The 22,990-nt window shown below is 50.9% G+C and overlaps 1 protein-coding gene across 1 annotated transcript; it reads left to right on the forward strand.

The window, feature by feature from the left end:
• Positions 1-6,092: 6,092 nt before the first annotated feature.
• LOC143693175 (uncharacterized) lies at positions 6,093-11,396 on the forward strand. The gene is made up of 8 exons (XM_077173187.1): positions 6,093-6,124; positions 7,349-8,024; positions 8,522-8,586; positions 9,207-9,270; positions 9,529-9,555; positions 9,913-9,988; positions 10,776-10,897; positions 11,307-11,396. Exons 1-7 carry the CDS (start codon positions 6,093-6,095, stop codon positions 10,841-10,843), a joined length of 1,008 nt encoding a protein of 335 aa, XP_077029302.1. The 3' UTR covers positions 10,844-10,897; positions 11,307-11,396.
• The last annotated feature ends 11,594 nt before the right edge of the window (positions 11,397-22,990 follow it).

Here is a 22,990-nt window from a genome sequence, read left to right on the forward strand (position 1 = left end):
TTATTTTTTAGTGGTTGAGATTTTTTGGTTTTTTTCTATTTCGTTCATTAGTTCGCTTTCTAAAGTTCTTTTGACAGAGTATTGCTTATTCTTTGAGTTAGTGTAGATGTAGAATTTTGGTTAGTTTTTAAAATAACGTTCAGGGTCAGTGGCACTGATTGGAGTTGAGCGAGTTGGTTTGGGTTTTTTTAGAGGTTTTTGTGATTTGCTGCGTGTGTTTCTCAAGGGTTTTCTTTTCGTTTGGTTCCATTTTTCTGATGTGATGAGAACTGTTAGTGAAAAGAGTGTTGTGTGTTTTTTTCGCTGGCAGTTGTTTGGCTGGTGGAGGTATCTTGATGGTTTTGGAAGACATTGGTGGGAATTCGCTGCTGTTTTTTTTGTCATTGCATTTAGGAATTGGATTTTAAATGTAAAATTCTAAGGATAGCTATCTTTAAACAAAACGAGTAGATGTGTAGAAATGGGAATAAACTTTTATTTTGATCTAAAATTTAACAGGTAACTTAAGTCATGATATATTCCAATAAGATATTGTATTTTTCAAAGAGCATTGTGTATGTTGATAGATATATCAATAGAGAGGCTAAATATAAACACAGCTCAAAGGAAATTTTAAATCTAGAAATGTGTTGCGAATCTATGCAGATATATAGATCAAATTATTAAAGGATTGTAAATGTAAAGTGACATAAATCCATACAACACGTAATACAAGTGATACCATATACATCTTATGATGGTATATTATAGGAAACAGCTATAAATCTAGTACGTCGCTATGATATAATATCTAAAACATTATAGATATGGTAACTGTAAATACAACAACATTATTAAAAGTAGTTTAAAAGAAAGGATGGTTTTGTTTTTTACTTGGCAAAAGCAGGGGTTTTATTATAAAAACTACAAATACAAATGATAGAAAGGTAGAAATCTACTTGTAAAAAGATCTCATGAATACATCAAGATGGATATAAAAATTGAAACTATTAGAAAAAAGAAGTTGTAGCAGTAGATTTGGTACATGATAAAAATAATGATTTATCTCTATGATGTGAATAATAGATATGTGATATGTAATGATGAATGGAATGCATCAGTATAAACGGTGACTATAAAAGTGAATATAATTATGCAAGCTCTAAATATAAAACTATTTCAATAGAGTTGAAAAGAAGGGTTTTTTGGTATTTGTTTGGTTAGAGATGGGATTTTTTTTGGAAGAATAAAAGTATGATAGAAATCTAAATGGAAGTCGAGAAATATACAATCAATAGATAATGATATTGCTAAAACCACAAAGTATGAATAAATACAGATAATAGGAATAGGCATAATAGATGGTATAAACGACGTAACACATCACTGTCCGGTCTAAATATGCGTGTGAATAGAACTAGGAAAACTAGAACTATCAAATTTATTTCAAGAAGGCATGAAAGAAAGGGGGCTTATTTGGTTCTTGTTGGGTAAGAGGCAGGTTTTTGGCATTTATTTTTAGAGGAGTTTTTGGGGGGGATGGCCCCTGTTCTTTTTTGCCGCCTTGGCCGCCCGCAGCCCCTCGGCGCGCGGCGCCCCCGGCTGGGGTGGGTGGCAGTGCTGCCGCCTTGTGGGCAGAGCGCGGTACTGCAGCCCGCCGCCGCCAGGCAGCCCTCTTGGGCGTGGCGCGTGGCGGAGTTTGGTTGACCTTCTGAAAATGGCGGCGAAAAGGGCAGGAAAGCGGAGGGCCCCCGGCGGTGTGTCTATGCGGACTGCCTGCACGGAACACCGACGCCAGCGCGGCCCCGGCGGGATTTTTGTGGCGTTTTAGGTGTACCCGACACGGGCTGTGGGGTCAGCGGCGCCGCGGGCGGGCGTACTTTTGCGGGTTTCGGACCGGCATGTGAGTAACCGCCTCTCTCGGCCGAGGTGGGAGGGGGGGGGGGGGGGGGGGGCCTCTCTCGGCCGCCATCATGGGAGTGGCGCGTCACCACTGTCGCGGGAGTTTGTTTGACCTTCTGAAAATGGCGGCCAAAAGGGCGGGAAAGCGGAGGACCCCGGTGTGTCTATGCGGACTGCCTGCACAGGACACCGACGCCGGCGCGGCCCCGGCGGGATTTTCTCTTGTGTTTCAGGTGTGCCCGACACGGGCTGTGGGGTCAGCGGCGCCGCGGGTGGGTGTATTTTGGCGTGTTTCTGACTGGCATGTGAGTAACCGCCTCTCTCGCCCGAGGAGGTCCTCTCTCGGCCGCCATGTTGGGAGTGGCGCGTCGCCAATGTCGCGGTTTTTTTTTTTTTTTTTTTTTGACCTTCTCAAAATGGCGGCCAAAAGGGCGGGGATATCGCGGACCCGGGAGTCTGCCGCCCTGTGGCCAGAGCGCGGTACTGCAGCCCCCCGAGCCAGCGCCCTGCCCCTCGCCGCTGGCTGCCGGGGGCGGGGCAAGGACGCGGCTGCCGAGCGAGGCAAGGGCGAGGGGCGGGAGCGAGCGGCGGGCGGGGCGGGAGCGAGCGGCGGGCGGGGCGGGAGCGAGCGGCGGGCGGGGCGGGCTCCGTAAATGGCCGGGAGGGGTGAAAGACGTTCAGGAGTGCAAAAGGGACACGATGGCTGAGAAGAATGGCCGGGGGGGGGGCGGCCCGGCGGGGCGGCTTTCGGCGGGCGGCGGAGGCGCGGTCGCAGCGCTCCGCGGGCCGGGGGCAGCGAGCGGGGGCGGGCGAACGCCATCGGAACGGGGCTGCACCCCCCCCCCGAGCCCGCGCACGCGCCTCTTCAGGCGGCGGAAGCGACGGCGGGCCGGAAAATCCCGGCGGGGCGGCGGCGCTGCCCGCCCTTTCTGCCGCCAGCTTTGCAAGGTAAGACCGCCCGCCCCGTCCCGCCCCGTCCCGCCGCCCTCCGGTGTCTGTAAACAGACGGACTCCCTCTGGCTTCCCACTTCTCCGTGCTGGAGAGTGGGAGAAAGGTCCGTGCTGCTTGCCGTGTCCTCGGTGGGCAGAGAGCTCTGACCTTGCCTTGCATGGGCTGCTGAGGATTGGATCCTTGGGGATGTGCTTGGATGCATTTAGTGACCTTTACAGATTTCTTTCCCCGCTTTTTTCAGTTCACAGAATCATGGAAGAATTCAGGTTGCAAGGGGCTCTAAAGATCACCTCATTCCAAGGCTGCTGCCGCCGTGGGCAGGGACGTGCTTCCATCGAGCAGCTTGCTCAGAGCCTCATCGCAGAGCACCGAGGGGCCTTGAGCACTTGCAGCGATGGGGCAGCCCCAGGACCTCTGAGCAACCTGTGCCCTGTGCCAGCCAGGTGCCAGAGGAGGAAGGAAGCCCTTCCCACCTGGAGCAGAGGCTGCGTAGCCTTGTGTCACCGAGCGTGTGAGACAGAAAGGCCCTTCCTTTCTGGAGGGGTAACAACACTCAAAGCTCTTTCTCGGGACAAGCCGAGCAATGGAAGGCCAAAGGAGCCTTCAGTTCTTCCAGCAGCTTTGGGAACAACTTGAAGGAGGAGCAGAGCTGGCCTGGTGCCTGCCGGCTCTGCAGGCAGTGGGCATGGCGAAGCTGCAGCTGCATCTGTCTTCTTGGCTGAGGCTTTATAAATAAGGCGCTTTTCTGTAGTTCCTTTTCAGGCATGACGTGCAAGTTGCTCCTAGAAGTCCAAAGGCAGCTGTTTTCTTAGCAGAAGGAAGTCAGGAGGAGGCAAAGCCAGCAGCTAAGTCTGGATAAAAAACTTGGCTAACCTCTTTTCCCCCCCTCCTCCAAACAGGCAATTGTGAAGCACTCAGCAGAGATCTGCCCGGGAGGAAAAGCAGAGCCAATCTCTGAGAAGAAGGGACGTGCGAGCTCTGGCGAGGACGGCTGCTCCCCCTGGCCTTGGTGTGGGACCTCCTGAGCTGCCATTCCTGTGGTGGGAGTGTTTCTCCTCTCCTCCAGCCAAGCCAGAGACCGCCTAGGGAAGGAGCAGGTAAGGTTGAAGTACCGAGGTCTCCCAGGTAAGAAGTGACACGGCAAAAGGAAATGGCCTCAACTTGCAGCAGGGAAGGCTTAGATTGGATTGGAGGGAAAATTTTTTCACTGAAAGGGTGCTCAGGCATAGGAGCCCAGGGAAGTCCCCATGCCTGGAGACATGTCAAGGATGTCAAGATGTGGTGTTTAGGGACCTGATTTGGGGGGGCAGCAGCTGGGCTGGATGTCCTTAGAAGGCTTTTCCAACCGCAAGGATCCTATGGTTCTGGAAAGCCTTGACCCCTCTGGCTCTAGCACAGCACGTGGATGCTGACAAAATGAGGCTGGTCATAGAGCCTGGAGGTCCCTGTGCCACAGGGAGAGGACAAGCCGGTGTCACCTGCAGGGAGGGTCTCGTCCCCAGAGAGCAGCCAGTGACTCCGTCCCTGCCTGGGGCTCTGGGTGCGCCCTCGGGGGGCGGGGGACGACACCTGCCCTCGGGTGTCCCTCTGGGCACCTGGGAAGGGAACCAGGTCCATCCGTGCGGCAGCTCCAGGGCTTGCAGGCTTTGGGGCTTTGCAGCTGTGTGCCTTGTCACAAGGTGGCAGGGACGTGACACTGCCTGGCAACGCTGCTGGCCTCGGATCCTTGCTGCTCTCATCCTTATCCCATATGGATTTAGCAGCAATCTTCTGTCTTTGCTTTCAAACTGTCCTTGGGAGAGTTCCAAGAGAGGGTCATTAGTTATTTCAAAGCCTACATCTTTTACCTCTTGGCACTGAAGAGAAAAGACACAAACCTGCTTTGCATCCTTCTGCCTGGAAGTCATTGTGACACGGGGAAGGGAGGAAGGGGCTGGCCGGGGTCAGCCTCTGCTGAGCCTCAGCTCTGGCTGCTCCTGCTCACAGGGTAAAGCCAAAAGCTGTCGTGATCAAAAACGCAGGCCACCCTTCTGACCTGAGTCACAGGGGCCGTTTCTTCTGAATGACTCAAGGTGGGAAATCATTCTTGGAGCTTCAGAAGAAAAAAAACCCCAAAACCCTAGGTACGTTTGTAAGAGTGTGTATGTACGGACATTTCCTTCGATGAAGAAGAAAATCTTAGAAATATCATGTCACGTCTGGCTTCCTAGAGAAGATCCTGAACTCTGGGCTTCTGAAAGCAAATGGCTGTGCATTTATAGGAGCGTTTCCCTTCTTTTTATGTGCCTCCCCCAGTCATCTTCTACCCTTGCCCACGGCAAGGAGAGCGCGGTGATTTGGCTGCTCCGCTCTGCCGAGGTTGTTGCAGGCTGTGTAGCAGGGAGTGAGGCCTTTTGTGGCTGCTCATCAAACATTTTCCTACAGCCTTCTCCCTGCAATGGTAAAATGAGACTTGTGTTAGCGAGCAGTCAAGTAGAGCAGGTAACATTAGAAAAGAATTGTTTCTGAGCTGCTGTTCACTAGCACGTGTTTCCCCTTTCCGGCAGAGCGCGCATCATTGCGGGCTTGGGATCGATTGAAATGCGCTAAGGAAACCAGCTCTGGGGAGGGAGGGAGGGAGGGAGGGAGAGAAATGCTCTCTTAACATGTGCCAATTCTTCTGTCAAACTCATCAGGGCAGGACAGCGTTCAGACTGAAAGTGTAAGAAGATGTGGAGGGAGACAGAGAATCTGACAGGAGCACCGGACTCACAAGTGCACGAATTTTGCTTTTGGCTTGGATTCAAACGCAGAAGTTGTAAGGAGTTTGGGAAGGAGAAGGGACATTTCAGAAGGAGAAGAAGAAAAAGAAGTTGTTGTTGTTACAGCCCTGGCAAAATCTTTGGTTCTAGCTAATAAAGGAAGCTAGTTGAAATAAAAAAAAAGAAAAAAACGTGGGTTTTTTTTTTCCTTCGCTGTTGTATTCGTTGGTGGTTCGTTATATGGTGTGTTGTTTTATTTCTTGGTCTTATTACCTCTGTGTAAATAGTTTTTTTGAGTGAAGCTAACTTTCTGGACGGGTTGGTTTGTATTTGAGGTAGGATAAATTTCAAGAGGTTTCTTTCCTAGACTTCTGATAGGTATTCCTGGGATTTTGGTTTTGTTTACTGTGTGTATCAACAGAGAGATTTGGTAGGGCCAGCTGGGCTGGCGTGGCCGGGGCGGGGCGCCGTGTCGACGAGTTGACGTCATTCGGCGGCGCTCTGCCTGCAGTTCGCCCATGCAGACGGCAGGGGGCGCTGTGCCCGCAGTGCGCCCATGAAGACGGCAGGGGGCGCTGTATAAATAGAGTATTAAGTATAAACTATCTAAAAGAAGAAATAAAAGCTCTATGTCACCTGCAGCTGTAGAAAATTTCAGGCTCCCATGGAGGAAATAGTTTTCCTAAAATCATTACCGTTTTGGGGTTTTTTGCACTCCCCGGTAGCCTGAACGTTTCGACTGCTGCTTTTTTATCCTAAAGCCAGAATGGAAATCCCAGAGTAGAAATACAGGGAAAGAAAGAGAGAAAGAAAGAAAGAAAGAGAGACAGAGAGCGAGACAGAAAGAGAGACAGAGAGAAAGAAAGAAAGAGAGAGAGAGAAAGAAAGGGAGACAGAGAGAGAGACAGAAAGAGAGACAGAGAGAAAGAAAGGAAGAGAGAGAGAGAAAGAAAGAAAGAAAGGAAGAGAGACAGAGAGAAAGAAAGAAAGAGAGAAAGAAAGAGAGACAGAGAGAGAGAGACAGAGAAAGAAAGAAAGAGAGAAAGAAAGAGAGACAGAAAGAGAGACAGAGAGAGAGAGACAGAGAGAAAGAAAGAGAGACAGAGAGAGAGAGACAGAGAAAGAAAGAAAGAGAGAAAGAAAGAGAGACAGAGAGAGAGAGACAAAGAAAGAAAGAGAGAAAGAAAGAGAGACAGAAAGAGAGACAGAGAGAAAGAAAGAGAGAGAGAAAGAAAGAGAGAAAGAGAGACAGAGAGAAAGAAAGAAAGAGACAGAGAAAGAAAGAGAGACAGAGAGAGAGACAGAGAGAGAGACAGAGAGAGATAGAGAGAAAGAGAGACAGAGAGAGATAGAGAGAAAGAGAGACAGAGAGAAAGAAAGAAAGAGAGACAGAGAGAAAGAAAGAAAGAGAGAAAGAAAGAAATAGAGAAAGACAGAAAGAAAGAGCGAAAGAAAGAAAAGGAAACAGGAAAGGAAGAAAAAAAAAAGGAGGAAGAGAAAGGAAGAAAAAAAATGAAAAAGGAAAAGGGTGAGAGTGAAAAAGAAAGAGCGAAAGTGGAAAAGGGGGTGAAAAACAGAGTGAAGAAAAGAAAAAAGAGTTGGAGTGGAAAAGAAAGGACATTCGGGAGGGGCGGTGCTGCCTAAGGTGCTTCCGCGCCCAGGAGCGAAGGAGCCGTTTGACCTCCTGGCGGGAGCGCAGCTCCCGGTGGCGGAGAACGGAGCGGTGGCTGTCAGTCCGAGACTCCAACTCCCGGCAGGCCCTGCGGCCGTAAAGCGCGGCGTCTGACGCAACGGCCGACGCGCCATATGAATGGCTGGCGGGCCGAGGCGGCCGCGCGCCGGGGGAGCGGGCTGGGCGCGGGGAGCTCCCGGCGCCTGTGCCGCGCGGGACGGAGCCGCGGCAGCGACGCTGGAGGGGCGAAGCCTCCGTCCGGCCGCCCGCACGGAGCCGAGCGGCGCGGAAGGGGCGTCCGCCCGGCGCCTCGGCCTCGCTCAGCGGTCCCGGTGGCGGGGGCTCAGCTCGGGCGGGGCGCGCTGCCGCCCGCCGATGGCGGAGCGCCAGGCGGTGCTTTGCTGCCGCGGGCCGGGAGCTGCAGGAGCCGCCCCGGGCGAGCGGCGCCGGGCGCTGCCGCGGTCACTGTGCGGCGGCTGCCCTCGGGCTGGCGGAGGCGCGGGAGCCGCCGAGCTGCAGCCGTCTCCCTCGGGCCGCTGCCGCTGCTGCGGGCGGGGGCGGACGAGCGGCTGCGGAGGCGGCTCCGCGGCGGGCTCAGCCTTGCGAGCAGAGAGCGCTCGACATCGCTGGCATGACACGGCTGCTGAGTGCCTCAGTGCTCGTGGCTCTTCCTTCCACGCAAACGGATGGAGCGGCATCGCTGAGCAGTAAAACACAGCGATGGCCCGGAGAATGGCGAGCGCAAGGAGCGCCGGGCAGGATCCTTCTGATGGCACAGGTGCGATCGGCAAACTCAGCCCCTTGTGCCCCTACCCTCCCGACCCCCAGGGGAAATGCTCTCCAGCCTCGAGCTGCTGAGAGACAAAACGTGTGATTTGACACTAGGGTCCGGAAAAGGTTTCCGTTTAGATTAGCAAATGCCTCCATTGTTCTCAGTTACATCCTAGGATCGGTTTTAGGCAGTGACTTTCTACCGCTTGTCGGATTTTCTTGTGCAATGGTAAGAAAATAGGCAGGTCTGATACTGGTTTCGCTTTTTTTCTACTTCATGTTCCATGAGCTGCTTTTATCCAAGCAATTGTTTTAAAGTTCTACTGTAGGCGTTTCTGGTTCACTTTTTTTTTTTTTTTTTTCCCTCTAAATCGGCAGTAAATATAGCTGAGTAAAATTACCTTGGTTTTCTTCCTTCTTAAATGTTTTTATTGATAATCCTATTTGAATATGCAGAACACGTGGGTATGTCCTGTAATATATCCTAGCTTTTCTTGTTTACAGGGTACTCAGAAAATATTTTTCCCTTCGAGTCCCACTGAAACATTCTCCGTGCAATCTCCGTTAAGGTCTGTGTTTGCAAATAAGCCACCATCAGCTGAGATATTTGCCTGTGTACCTTTTCCTGTCATTCAGAGCTTGCGTTCTGTGGTTTTTATGATAAACCTATCAAACTTGCGAAACCGTTTTGCAAGTCTTAACCGTTGAAGGCAGCAAGAAGTGGTTTTAAAGCCTGTTCTTGAGCAGACAAAGGGGAAAAGTGTGAATTTGCTGCTGAACTTGTCCTTTTTCATTTGACTTGCCTTGAATTATTTAGGAAGAGGGAGAACTAGAAAAAAGAGAGAAATAGAATTGGTTCTTGAGCCCTCCTAAAATGCTCCCCGTGATTCCGTGTGGAGCCAAAGTGAAGGGTGATGGAACAGAGCCCCTGTGCTTTAGAAGGAAATCAATTTCAACCTGATCTCCACCCTGAGTCTCCCTAATTTCTGTTTTTAAAATGCAAACTCAGTTTAGGAAGTGTTGGGAGTCAGTATTTTGGGGAAGAAATGGCAGTTGCACAAACCGTTCCATTTCCCAGAGGCTCTGGGAAGGATTCATTTTGTAAGCGCTGTAACTGCCATCGGTTGGGGGTTCGGGGTTGGAATGTGCACTTGCCCTCCTATAAAGCACTCGTTCATTTGCATTTCAGTGCCAGGAGTCTGGAGAAACTGGAGAAGAGCCCAAGAGACATTTTTCATCCTGAGATACAAAAGGTAGGAAGTGACTTTTTTTGGTTTGGTTCTTTTTCTTTATGATTTCCTGGAAATAGAAGTAATTAAGTATAGATCCTACTGGTTTGTTTCTTCCAGTAGCTAATAAGAATAATAATAATAATAATCTAATACTACTTAAACTGTCTCTTTATCCATTGAACTGGCCATTTCAAATCCAAACTTCTAAACACCAATAAAACCATCATCCTTGTAGAATCTTTAATAGGAGGGGGCTAAAGATGCTGTTTTTGTTGACAGGATGTATTGGTTCTTGAAGGGCAAGAGGTGAGTACAAGCCTGACTACTTCTTGCTCACAGACCCGTCCGGTGAATACGGCTTTGTATTTGGATGGGCTTTTGATGACTTCTAAATCAATTGCTCGTTACAGTAAAAAGAAGTCATGTTTTTTGGAACCTGACAGCAAAAATAACTTGAAGCACCAACTTAATCATAATTGATCACCCATCTAAGTTAATGATTTTATGCTATACTATCAAAGTTTAAAGGTAAATTATTGTGTAGTAGGAGATGGTATAAAATGTATGTTCTAATGTGTAGGATGTAGGCAAAGATTAGAGGAAACAAATTTTTATGTCTTCTGTTTGACTGTTCACCAAATAATATTTGGTTTTATTTTCCAGGGATTGGTGAATTTTAAATTTGGAGTCCTCTATGCTAAGGATGGTCAGCTTACAGGTGATGAAATGTTCAGTCATGGTGAGGTTTTCACCTTCTCCTTAATTGTTTTGCTCATCTAAAAAAAAAAAAAAAAAAAAAAAAGGTATGTTTATTATTTGTTACCCCGTTCTGTCCGTTTCCTCCAGTATTCTGTCCAGTATTTGCTGGAGCTCTGCTTACCCAAGCTTTGGGTAAAACAAGCTTTGGGTTCCTTCTGTCCCACTGGGTGTTGCCCAGTTTGGTTGCATCTGGTGAAATTCAGCCTGAGCCCTTACAGAACCAGCTCAAACCACGTGAGAGCCATTCGCAGCTCTCTCAGGACACCCGGAGGAGGATGGGTGACGTTTCTGAGCATCTGGCAAGTGCACTTCTATCAAAACTCGGCCTGTGACATTGCTGGGGAAAACCCTTCTGTATCCTGAAGGGTTCCTCAAAGTCTGTTGAGGATCCAGTTAGCAGTTGCTCACCTGGATGGTTCCAGCTCCTCAAGCTAACACTTGTACTCTTGCCCTGTAGTTTAGATCTATTGTAGTTTTGTTATTTTGCAAGATTTTACGTCTTTGGACAATAACGTGCATTTCACTCTTCGGAACCTCTCGGATCGTGCTTTGGTGCAGCACCACCTAATGGGACACTTGGCTGCTGTGCTGAAGGGCTTGGTTACTGGAATTGTAAATCCCGGAGAGTTTGTAAGTCTTCTGTCCCCAGGGAGGTGTCACGCTTTGTTCACCGTTGCTCTGTTTGTCGGGTGCTGCTTCTCGTCGGAGGTATTAACTTCAAACTGCCCTGTTCTTTTTTTAACTTTTTTTCCTGGTTCTCTCCGTAGGGCAGGGAAGGACTCTCGTATCCCGGTCGTCAGACTCAGCGCTGCCCGAGAAGATACAGAGACTGTAAAAATCATAAGGAGCAAATGTGACTGCAGAGGAAACAAACTGGAGAGAACAAAAGGTGATATTGTTCTCCTTAGCCTGGATTAGAAACATCCACTGCGCTTTGATGCCGGTGGCTGCCAGGGGCTCGTTAGGTCTCTTGAGGCAGGTGTAGGTGTTCACTTGTAGGTTCTATTTTTTGGCAAAGGACCACGAGAGAAGTTTATTTATAGATCCAAATAAACATTCATCTTATCTGAACATAACCTGTCATCCCCTTTCTGACATTAAGGACTCCTGTATAAATACTTGGGGGGGTTTTCTTTGTCATTTCTGAATGGTTCCATTTTGCCGGCTACTTGAACAAATCTGAGGGGGTTTAATTGCAGACTGCTTCCTTGAAATTCTGTTGGTCTCTGCTTGGAACCCTTCTTGTACTGCTTAATGAAAGACTTCGGATGGTGTTTTCTTGCCTGTTTGTGGTTAAGGTCGTGCTCTGATGCATTTACAGAAGCCATGGCAGGAGAGAGTCAGCTGCTGGAGTAGAGGAGACAGTACTATCCCTGTGCAGCACAGAACTGTGCTGCTGCTGTGTCATCAGCTGTGTCTGCACTGAAAGTAGCCACCTTCACTTGTAGGTAGCTCCTTGGTGCTTTAGGACACGCTGAGGGATTTATTCCTTTTGGGATCCACGATGAGAATTCCCAAGAGAGGTAGTAGTAATAAGGTCTGAGATTGGAAAAAAGCCTGTGTCCTTGGAATGTTGTTGTTGTCGTCAAAAGTTAATTTTTCCTTCTTTCTTAGCCGGTAGTCAGCTTTTTGCTTTATTTTTTGTGGTATCAGTATTTGATTGTTTAAAAAATTGCTTCAAAAGAACTGCAGTGGCTGGCCACCAGGACCTTGTTCCGATTTGCCTATTTGCTTGTAGCTAAAACGTTTCCATATTGTTTATCATTCTATTGAAGAAACTGCTGCCCAGTCAACTAAGAACTGAACATCTATCTCTCTAGGACACGGGGAGAGGATTTAGGTCATGTCTTTGTTTCCAGAAAAAAGTTCCAGTGTAGTTTCTAACTAGAGGAAAAGGGGGGGGGGTGAAGACTCGGGGCTCTGATGCCACTGGGGGCACCCCGAGGTGCCCAGGAGAGGGAGCCCCACTGCGGTGCAGGAGCAGGTATGTTATCACGTACTAGAGAGCAAATTATAAATAGAAATAGGAAAATTATAAATATAAAAATATTTTTTAGATCGTTAAAGAAAGCGTTTTTTTTAACTTGTCAATAGGCAGGGTTTTGATGATAAAAATGATAAATACAAAGAATATGAAGGTAGAAATCTAAGTCTAGAAAGATATCATAAATACATACAGATAAAGTTTAAAGCTAGAAGAAAAAATCAGTTGCAGCAGTAGATACGATACATAATATAGATAATACTTTAAATACATGTCTAGAATTTTATAGATATTATAGATAATTATTAATAGATTGCATCAAAAGAAACTATAAATATAAATGTGAGTATAACTATACAAAGTATAAAAATATTTCGATACCGTTTAAAAGAAGGTGTTTTCTTGTATTTATTTGAGATGGGGTTAGAGATGGGGTTTTTATTTGGATTAATAGAAGTATTCTAGAAATATAAATCTAACTGTAGAGAGATCCAATCGATAGAGGAGGATATTTCTAAAACCACAACCGAACGCCGCCGCCTTCGGGGGAATCGCACGAGCTCGGCCGAAGCAAGGCGAGAGCGGCCGACCCTGACGGCCTCGAGCGAACCGAGGCGAGGCTTCCGAGGCTGCCTGAAGCGAAGCGAGCCGAGCTCAGGCGAAGCGAGCCTGCTGCTCTCGTGCGCGCTGCTTAGCGCCAGTGCGCTCCCAGCCTAATGAGCTCCTGCCCGAGCCCGCGCTCCCGGTCGTGTCCGCGCCGTGGCCGGGCCGCCCGCGGGACGCGGCAGCGGGAGAGCCCCGAGCCGGGCGAGCTGAACGGGAGGCGGCGGCGCTTGCCCGCCCGCCGTCGGGGAGCCGAGGCGAGGCGAGCGGAGCCGAGGCGCGCCGAAGGCACAGAGCGGCTGGGAGTTGGGCCGAAGCGAGGCGAGCTCGGCCGAAGAGGCGAATGCAGGCGCCAAGAGCCGAGTTGAGGCGCCAAGAGCCGACCGGAGCCGAGCGTCTCCGGAGCGAGCCGAGCTCCGCCGAGCGCCGCAGCATCCCGGGCAGGGCGAGGCGCCGGGCCGGGCTCGGGGTGCAGCCGGGGCTCTGGGAGGCTTCCCCGCCTGTCCCTCTCTCTAGCCCTCCTTCCTTCTCCCCGTCTTCGCCTTCTCTCGCTCCCTTTCCCCCATTCCCTCTCCCCCCCGCAAAGCCGGCTCCTTCCTGTCCTGTCCCTAGCCCGCTACTCCCTTCTGTTCCCCCTGTCTCCTTCCTGTGCCCAGCCTCCGTGTACCCTCGTCCCGGGCTTTCCCTTCCCGTGCCGCTTTCCTGCACAGCCCGAGCTCCCTCGCCGCCCTTTGTCGTGCCCTGCTCTCGCTCCTCTCTTCCCGTGCCCCCTTTCCTTCTTTGCCCCGCAGCCGCGGGGCTCGGGCTGCCGGAGAATAAAGCCCCGAGGGCCGGAGCCCGGCGCCCCTGGGCCCTTGCGGGAGTCCCCGCGCGGGGCCGGAGGCTCTCGGCGGATCCCCCCGTGCCGCTCAAGCAGCGCGGCCGACAGCGCCGGAGCTGCGGCTTTGCCGGCATCGCGCTGAGAGCGGCCCCCGCTCCGTGCCGGGCCGTCGCCGCCGTCTGTGCCGCTCCCTCTCTCGCTGCCCCTGGCCCGTGACAGCGAGGCTGGGCAGGAACCTCAAGCCTTCTGGGGGCTGCCCCCCCTTTCTTGTTGCAGCAGAATCCCTTGCTGGGGCCATGCACGTGTGGGAAGGGCTTGGGGGAAGCGCTGCGCTGCTGTCCGGGGCAGTCGGATTCGTTCGGAGCCTTCTTTGGGGGTCAGGGAAAGGCGGGGTGAAGGCTCGGGGCTCTGATGCCGTTGGGGGCAGCCCAAGGTGCCCAGGAGAGGGAGCCCCACGGCGGTGCAGGAGCAGGTGGGGGGCGGGCGAGGGGCGGGGGTCACGCTGGGTGCCGTCCCCCAGAGGGACCCAAAGCTGCCACCAAATGCACAGGGAGGGGTGAATGGGTGTAGGATGCTAAAACCTGGCAAGGCATTCGGTTTTCTAGGTATTGCTAAAGAATAGGAATTGGTCTCTAAACTCAGCTGGGGAGAAACCCTCTCTATGCACTCATTTGTTTACAGGAATGTAGAAGGTTCCGACTGGAGATGCGTAGTAGTTCTGAAGATATTGCCGTGAGGTTTTGATCTAGGAGCGGACCGAGCTGTGCCCTGGAACCCTCAGAACAGCTGCAGGGGCTGAAGGCGATAGAAAGGGCTCTCTGGCACCTTTTGCCTCCGTTCTCTGCCAGCGCCCAAAGCGTGTCGCAGTCCCGGAAGAGGCGCTTGTCATCCCGAGAGCCAAAAGGAAGACGTGTCAAATCCCAGCTCTGCCTTGTGTTTCGTGTGGGTTTTTTACTTCGTATTGATGTCATTCCAGAGAGCAAGGAAAGAAGAAATGGGACCGGGTCCCACTATTACTGTGTGAAGGCTTTCTTGAAAGGCTGCTGTATTTATATTGTCCTTTTCCACTCCAAGCTTGACTTTTGCCCTCGTTTTTCGAGCTCTGCTGCATTGGGTGTCCCAAGGAGGGCGGGGTTCCTCAGCAGGGCTCTTAGGAGGCGGCGCTGATTCTGCTTTTTCTGCAGGCGTCTCAAAGCGTGCTACCAGAATGACAGTTTTGTGCACTGGAAAGCTTTCCCTCAGTGCCATCAGCGCACGTCCGTGTCTGAATTGTGGAAGCAGACGGACTAAGAAAAGCCAGCACCCGGAGCAGATTTCTGTTGGCTCTGTGTCTGTGAGAAGCGGGCTGTGTGCTGGACGGGGAGAGGCGCTGTTGGAGAGTGGCATCAGCGCCAGGTGTGAGCTGTGAGGATGATGGGGGGCTCGGAGCAGCGCCAGGTGTGAGCTGTGAGGATGATGAGGGGCCGGCTCCTGCCGGGGGGGCGAGGCTGTTTTAGGGGGAGGCTTCGCCTCAGCTGCCTTTTGCATGGAGCTGCTGAGTAGAGGGGTTCATGGGGGGCTCCCGGGGCTGTCTCATGGAAGGACTGCGAGAGCTTCTGGCAGCGTCTGGGCGAACACCTGGATACGCGCTTGGATCCGCGGAGCATCGCTTCAAGGAGGTGCCGAGGGACGAATCTTTGTGCCGGGAAGCAGCAGCCGAACGGGTGAGCGCGTGTGGATTTGGAGCGGGGACTTTGGTCCTTTCCCTTTTCAATTGGATCTTGGCAGTCCCCCCTCCCCGGTTCCCCAGGAACAAAAAGGGAGCTTGTGAAGACAAAAGAAATGAAGGAGAGGCAAGCAGCTACTCTCCTAATATTGTCTGTGTTGGAACTGGGGGGGATCCGCTTTCGCTTGCGGTTCCAAGGATGTCGGTTGAAGGAAAAGCTGCCTTTTCCCGGCTGTTAGGGGTATCCCAGGGGTGACAGGGAATCCCTGCGTTCCATTTGAACGGGAATGGGCAAAGTATTGTTGTCATCGGATGGCTTTGATTTGAAGGTAGCCAGCCCATTTTCATCATCCTAAGGTTTAAATGGAGGGGACAGCGCTGGTGTCCCTCCTTTGCAAGGGTTTGAATGGAGGTCAAAATCCCCCTTTGCACATGGCTTGCAGGATTTCATTGGAGGAAAGCCCCTTCTTTTCTGCGCTCCTAGGGGATGAATTTGAAGGGGAGAAGCCATTTCTTTGCCCTTGTTGAAGCGAGGTGAGCGCCGCCCGCGGCGTCAGTTTCGGGGTTGAGTTGCGGGAAGCCGCAGCTCTGGCAGCGTTTGCAGGGCTGCAGTCGGGCTGTGCCGCTGCATTTGAGGGCGCTTCTTGTGGCCGCGGCCCGGGCCGGAGCGTTGCCGCTCGGGAGCGCTGCCGGCCCGGGCCGGGCGGGTGCCGAGGCGCACGGGGAATTTGGCGCGGCAGCGGCGGAGCCGCTTTGCCGGTGCGAGGCGCCGTGCGGAGCCGAGGGCAGCTGGCGCCGGGCCGGCCAAGGGCGGCAGAGGCGGCGCGGGCGCTGCTGCGCCGGCCCGGCCGGTGCCGGCCGCTCTGTCCGCTCCGGGCGCGGGGCTCGGGCGCCGCCGGGGCCCCCCGGGCAGGGGGAGCGGGCGGGGGCGGGGGGGTCTCCGGGGCGGCGCCGCCCCTGCGCGCCGGAGCAGCCGCCGGAGGAGCCGCTTTGCCGCCGGGAGCCGCGCTCCGTCCGGGGCCGGCAGCGCGGGGTTGGGCTGCCGCAAGTTCGTGGGTGTCGCGGTTCGGAGGTGGCTTTGTAGGGATGCATCGCACGGGTTTGTTCTGGTCGCAGTGGGTGTGCGCTAAGGGCTATGGCGTTCTTCCTGACCGGTACGGTTCTCGGTTCTTCGGGTGGTGACGATAAAGGTTTGGTTTGAATCGAGTTCTGTAGTGGGATATTTTTTTTGCCGGGCTATTCTGTTTTTAAAGGCGTGCAATGGTTTTTACGGGTCGTTGGGTGAAGCAGCGGCTCGGATTTTAATTCTGTCGCGGTGGCTTTTATTAGCGTGGGCGTGTAGCGTTTGTTTCGGTGGGTTCGAGGTGGCGTCGTGTCGTTAATAGCAGCGGGGTTTTTAAAATCTCTCTAATTGCGTTTGTGTTTCTCGTCTTCCAGGGCTTTTATTTCTTTGGTTTGTTTGATTGTAGTGTACGTTTTATTGTTACGGATCATTTGGGAGATCTTGTGAATGGTTACGTTTCTCTTTCGGCTTTGTGTTTATTTCTGGGTGGTATTTTTATTTTGATCGAATGAGGTTCTATGCGTTTATTCTTCAGTTGGGAATAATTTTTTTGATGCAAATTAAAGTTGCTTTGGTTTGGGGGACTTTTGTTTTACAAATGTATTTTTCTTTTTTTCTTTTGTTTCTTTTCGTTTCTTGTTGTCCTTTGACGTATTTGGTGGTTATTGATCAGTTTTATTTTTGGGAACGTGGGTATTTATATGGTGGGTCTTTTTAAGTAGGTTTTTTTTTTGGGGGTAGTTATTTTCTTATTTTTTAGTGGTTGAGATTTTTTGTTTTTTTTCTATTTCGTTCATTAGTTCGCTTTCTAAAGTTCTTTTGACAGAGTATTGCTTATTCTTTGAGTTAGTGTAGATGTAGAATTTCGGTTAGTTTTTAAACTAACGTTCAGGGTCAGTGGCACTGATTGGAGTTGAGCGAGTTGGTTTGGGTTTTTTTAGAGGTTTTTGTGATTTGCTGCGTGTGTTTCTCAAGGGTTTTCTTTTCGTTTGGTTCAATTTTTCTGATGTGATGAGAACTGTTAGTGAAAAGAGTGTTGTGTGTTTTTTTCGCTGGCAGTTGTTTGGCTGGTGGAGGTATCTTGATGGTTTTGGAAGACATTGGTGGGAATTCGCTGCTGTTTGTTTTGTCATTGCATTTAGGAATTGGATTTTAAATGTAAAATTCTAAGGATAGCTATCTTTAAACAAAACGAGTAGATGTGTAGAAATGGGAATAAACTTTTATTTTGATCTATTCGATCTCTATTTAAAATTTAACAGGTAACTTAAGTCATGATATATTCCAATAAGATATTGTATTTTTCAAAGAGCATTGTGTATGTTGATAGATATATCAATAGAGATGCTAAATATAAACACAGCTCAAAGGAAATTTTAAATCTAGAAATGTGTTGCGAATCTATGCAGATATATAGATCAAATTATTAAAGGATTGTAAATGTAAAGTGACATAAATCCATACAACACGTAATACAAGTGATACCGTATAGATCTTATGATGGTATATTATAGGAAACAGCTATAAATCTAGTCCATCGCTATGATCTAATATGTAAAACATTATAGATATGGTAACTGTAAATACAACAACATTATTAAAAGTAGTTTAAAAGAAAGGATGGTTTTGTTTTTTACTTGGCAAAAGCAGGGGTTTTATTATAAAAACTACAAATACAAATGATAGAAAGGTAGAAATCTACTTGTAAAAAGATCTTATGAATACATCAAGATGGATATAAAAATTGAAACTATTAGAAAAAAGAAGTTGTAGCAGTAGATTTGGTACATGATAAAAATAATGATTTATCTCTATGATGTGAATAATAGATATGTGATATGTAATGATGAATGGAATGCATCAGTCTAAACGGTGACTATAAAAGTGAATATAATTATGCAAGCTCTAAATACAAAACTATTTCAATAGAGTTGAAAAGAAGGGTTGTTTGGTATTTGTTTGGTTAGAGATGGGATTTTTTTTGGAAGAATAAAAGTATGATAGAAATCTAAATGGAAGTCAAGAAATATACAGTCAATAGATAATGATATTGCTACAACCACAAAGTATGAATAAATACAGATAATAGGAATAGGCATAATAGATGGTATAAACGACGTAACACATCACTGTCCGGTCTAAATATGCGTGTGAATAGAATTAGGAAAACTAGAACTATCAAATTTATTTCAAGAAGGCATGAAAGAAAGGGGGCTTATTTGGTTCTTGTTTGGTAAGAGGCAGGTTTTTGGCATTTATTTTTAGAGGAGTTTTTGGGGGGGATGGCCCCTGTTCTTTTTTGCCGCCTTGGCCGCCCGCAGGCCCAAGGCGCGCGGCGCCCCCGGCTGGGGTGGGCGGCAGTGCTGCCGCCTTGTGGGCAGAGCGCGGTACTGCAGCCCGCCGCCGCCAGGCAGCCCTCTTGGGCGTGGCGCGTGGCGGAGTTTGTTTGACCTTCTGAAAATGGCGGCCAAAAGGGCGGGCAACCGGAGGCCCGCGGTGTGTGTATCAGGACTGCCTGCACGGAACGCCGGCGCGGTCCCGGCGGGATATTCTCTTGCGTTTCAGGTGTACCCGGCACGGGCTGTGGGGTCAGCGGCGCTGCGGGCGGGCGTATTTTGGCGGGTTTCTGACCGGCATCTGAGTAACCGCCTCTCTCGCCCGAGGGGGGTCCTCTCTCGGCCGCCATGTTGGGAGTGGCGCGTCGCCAATGTCGCGGGATTTTTTTTTTTGACCTTCTCAAAATGGCGGCCAAAAGGGCGGGGATATCGGGGACCCGGGAGTCTGCCGCCCTGTGGCCAGAGCGCGGTACTGCAGCCCCCCGAGCCAGCGCCCTGCCCCTCGCCGCTGGCTGCCGGGGGCGGGGCAAGGACGCGGCTGCCGAGCGAGGCGAGGGCGAGGGGCGGGAGCGAGCGGCGGGCGGGGCGGGAGCGAGCGGCGGGCGGGGCGGGCTCCGTAAATGGCCGGGAGGGGTGAAAGACGTTCAGGAGTGCAAAAGGGACACGATGGCTGAGAAGAATGGCCGGGGGGGGGGGCGGCCCGGCGGGGCCGGTTTCGGCGGGCGGCGGAGGCGCGGTCGCAGCGCTCCGCGGGCCGGGGGCAGCGAGCGGGGGCGGGCGAACGCCATCGGAACGGGGCTGCACCCCCCCCCCGAGCCCGCGCACGCGCCTCTCCAGGCGGCAGAAGCGACGGCGGGCCGGAAAATCCCGGCGGGGCGGCGGCGCTGCCCGCCCTTTCTGCCGCCAGCTTTGCAAGGTAAGACCGCCCCGTCCCGCCCCGCCCCGCCCCGTCCCGCCGCCCTCCGGTGTCTGTAAACAGACAGACTCCCTCTGGCTTCCCACTTCTCCGTGCTGGAGAGTGGGAGAAAGGTCCGTGCTGCTTGCCGTGTCCTCGGTGGGCAGAGAGCTCTGACCTTGCCTTGGATGGGCTGCTGAGGATTGGATCCATGGGGATGTGCTTGGATGCATTTAGTGACCTTTACAGATTTCTTTCCCCGCTTTTTTCAGTTCCCAGAATCATGGAAGAATTCAGGTTGCAAGGGGCTCTAAAGATCACCTCATTCCAAGGCTGCTGCCGCCGTGGGCAGGGACGTGCTTCCATCGAGCAGCTTGCTCAGAGCCTCATCGCAGAGCACCGAGGGGCCTTGAGCACTTGCAGCGATGGGGCAGCCCCAGGACCTCTGAGCAACCTGTGCCCTGTGCCAGCCAGGTGCCAGAGGAGGAAGGAAGCCCTTCCCACCTGGAGCAGAGGCTGCGTAGCCTTGTGTCACCGAGCGTGTGAGACAGAAAGGCCCTTCCTTTCTGGAGGGGTAACAACACTCAAAGCTCTTTCTCGGGACAAGCCGAGCAATGGAAGGCCAAAGGAGCCTTCAGTTCTTCCAGCAGCTTTGGGAACAACTTGAAGGAGGAGCAGAGCTGGCCTGGTGCCTGCCGGCTCTGCAGGCAGTGGGCATGGAGAAGCTGCAGCTGCATCTGTCTTCTTGGCTGAGGCTTTATAAATGAGGCGCTTTTCTGTAGTTCCTTTTCAGGCATGACGTGCAAGTTGCCTCTAGAAGTCCAAAGGCAGCTGTTTTCTTAGCAGAAGGAAGTCAGGAGGAGGCAAAGCCAGCAGCTAAGTCTGGATAAAAAACTTGGCTAACCTCTTTTCCCCCCCTCCTCCAAACAGGCAATTGTGAAGCACTCAGCAGAGATCTGCCCGGGAGGAAAAGCAGAGCCAATCTCTGAGAAGAAGGGACGTGCGAGCTCTGGCGAGGACGGCTGCTCCCCCTGGCCTTGGTGTGGGACCTCCTGAGCTGCCATTCCTGTGGTGGGAGTGTTTCTCCTCTCCTCCAGCCAAGCCAGAGACCGCCTAGGGAAGGAGCAGGTAAGGTTGAAGTACCGAGGTCTCCCAGGTAAGAAGTGACACGGCAAAAGGAAATGGCCTCAACTTGCAGCAGGGAGGGCTTAGATTGGATTGGAGGGAAAATTTCTTCACTGAAAGGGTGCTGAGGCGTAGGAGCCCAGGGAAAGTCCCCATGCCTGGAGACATGTCAAGGATGTCAAGATGTGGTGTTTAGGGACCTGATTTGGGGGGGCAGCAGCTGGGCTCGATGTCCTTAGAAGGCTTTTCCAACCGCAAGGATCCTATGCTTCTGGAAAGCCTTGACCCCTCTGGCTCTAGCACAGCACCTGGATGCTGACAAAATGAGGCTGGTCCTAGAGCCTGGAGGTCCCTGTGCCACAGGGAGAGGACAAGCCGGTGTCACCTGCAGGGAGGGTCTCGTCCCCAGAGAGCAGCCAGTGACTCCGTCCCTGCCTGGGGCTCTGGGTGCGCCCTCGGGGGGCGGGGGACGACACCTGCCCTCGGGTGTCCCTCTGGGCACCTGGGAAGGGAACCAGGTCCATCCGTGCGGCAGCTCCAGGGCTTGCAGGCTTTGGGGCTTTGCAGCTGTGTGCCTCGTCACAAGGTGGCAGGGACGTGACACTGCCTGGCAACGCTGCTGGCCTCGGATCCTTGCTGCTCTCATCCTTATCCCATATGGATTTAGCAGCAATCTTCTGTCTTTGCTTTCAAACTGTCCTTGGGAGAGTTCCAAGAGAGGGTCATTAGTTATTTCAAAGCCTACATCTTTTACCTATTGGCACTGAAGAGAAAAGACACAAACCTGCTTTGCATCCTTCTGCCTGGAAGTCCTTGTGACACGGGGAAGGGAGGAAGGGGCTGGCCGGGGTCAGCCTCTGCTGAGCCTCAGCTCTTGCTGCTCCTGCTCACAGGGTAAAGCCAAAAGCTGTCGTGATCAAAAACGCAGGCCGCCCTTCTGACCTGAGTCACAGGGGCCGTTTCTTCTGAATGAATCAAGGTGGGAAATCATTCTTGGAGCTTCAGAAGAAAAAAAACCCCAAAACCCTAGGTACGTTTGTAAGAGTGTGTATGTACGGACATTTCCTTCGATGAAGAAGAAAATCTTAGAAATATCATGTCACGTCTGGCTTCCTAGAGAAGATCCTGAACTCTGGGCTTCTGAAAGCAAATGGCTGTGCATTTATAGGAGCGTTTCCCTTCTTTTTATGTGCCTCCCCCAGTCATCTTCTACCCTTGCCCACGGCAAGGAGAGCGCGGTGATTTGGCTGCTCCGCTCTGCCGAGGTTGTTGCAGGCTGTGTAGCAGGGAGTGAGGCCTTTTGTGGCTGCTCATCAGACATTTTCCTACAGCCTTCTCCCTGCAATGGTAAAATGAGACTTGTGTTAGCGAGCAGTCAAGTAGAGCAGGTAACATTAGAAAAGAATTGTTTCTGAGCTGCTGTTCACTAGCACGTGTTTCCCCTTTCCGGCAGAGCGCGCATCATTGCGGGCTTGGGATCGATTGAAATGCGCTAAGGAAACCAGCTCTGGGGAGGGAGGGAGGGAGGGAGGGAGGGAGGGAGGGAAATGCTCTTTTAACATGTGCCAATTCTTCTGTCAAACTCATCAGGGCAGGACAGCGTTCAGACTGAAAGTGTAAGAAGATGTGGAGGGAGACAGAGAATCTGACAGGAGCACCGGACTCACAAGTGCACGAATTTTGCTTTTGGCTTGGATTCAAACTCAGAAGTTGTAAGGAATTTGGGAAGGAGAAGGGACATTTCAGAAGGAGAAGAAGAAAAAGAAGTTGTTGTTGTTGTTACAGCCCTGGCAAAATCTTTGGTTCTAGCTAATAAAGGAAGTTAGTTGAAATAAAAAAAAAGAAAAAAACGTGGGTTTTTTTTTTTTTCCTTCGCTGTTGTATTCGTTGGTGGTTCGTTATATGGTGTGTTGTTTTATTTCTTGGTCTTATTACCTCTGTGTAAATAGTTTTTTTGAGTGAAGCTAACTTTCTGGACGGGTTGGTTTGTATTTGAGGTAGGATTAATTTCAAGAGGTTTCTTTCCTAGACTTCTGATAGGCATTCCTGGGATTTTGGTTTTGTTTACTGTGTGTATCAACAGAGAGATTTGGTAGGGCCAGCTGGGCTGCTGGAGTTTTGGGTGTTAATTTATGAGATGGCTTTTGTTCAATGCAGTTTTGAATTGTTGAAAGGGTTTTTAATGTAGTGGTTTTAAGGCGGTCTTTAAGAATTGTTTGTATCGTTTCACGTTGTTTGTAGTCGGTGTATGATCAGGGATATGGTGGAACTTATTGAACGTTCTGGTTTTAGCGTTCCTAAGTTCCGATTTCTTTCTGCTTTGCTGTTTTGTTTCTGGTTTTCTTTTGGGGGACAGGGGCATTTGTATACGGTGGGTTTCTAGAGGCAATATGTCTTTCAATTTGGGTAGTGATATTTTTTAGTATTTTAATAGTTTCGATTTTTTTTATT

The sequence above is a fragment of the Agelaius phoeniceus genome, unplaced genomic scaffold (genome assembly GCF_051311805.1).
Source record: "Agelaius phoeniceus isolate bAgePho1 unplaced genomic scaffold, bAgePho1.hap1 Scaffold_371, whole genome shotgun sequence".
Classification (NCBI taxonomy): Eukaryota; Metazoa; Chordata; class Aves; order Passeriformes; family Icteridae; genus Agelaius; species Agelaius phoeniceus.

Bases quoted from the DNA above. Each gene is read 5' to 3' on its own strand.
- LOC143693175 (XM_077173187.1), top strand. From the start codon at position 6,093: ATGCAGACGGCAGGGGGCGCTGTGCCCGCAGT. The intron at 8,025-8,521 runs GTGCGATCGGCA...TCTTGTTTACAG, and splicing joins GGATCCTTCTGATGGCACAG to GGTACTCAGAAAATATTTTT. The intron at 9,989-10,775 runs GTGAGGTTTTCA...TTCTCTCCGTAG, and splicing joins TGATGAAATGTTCAGTCATG to GGCAGGGAAGGACTCTCGTA.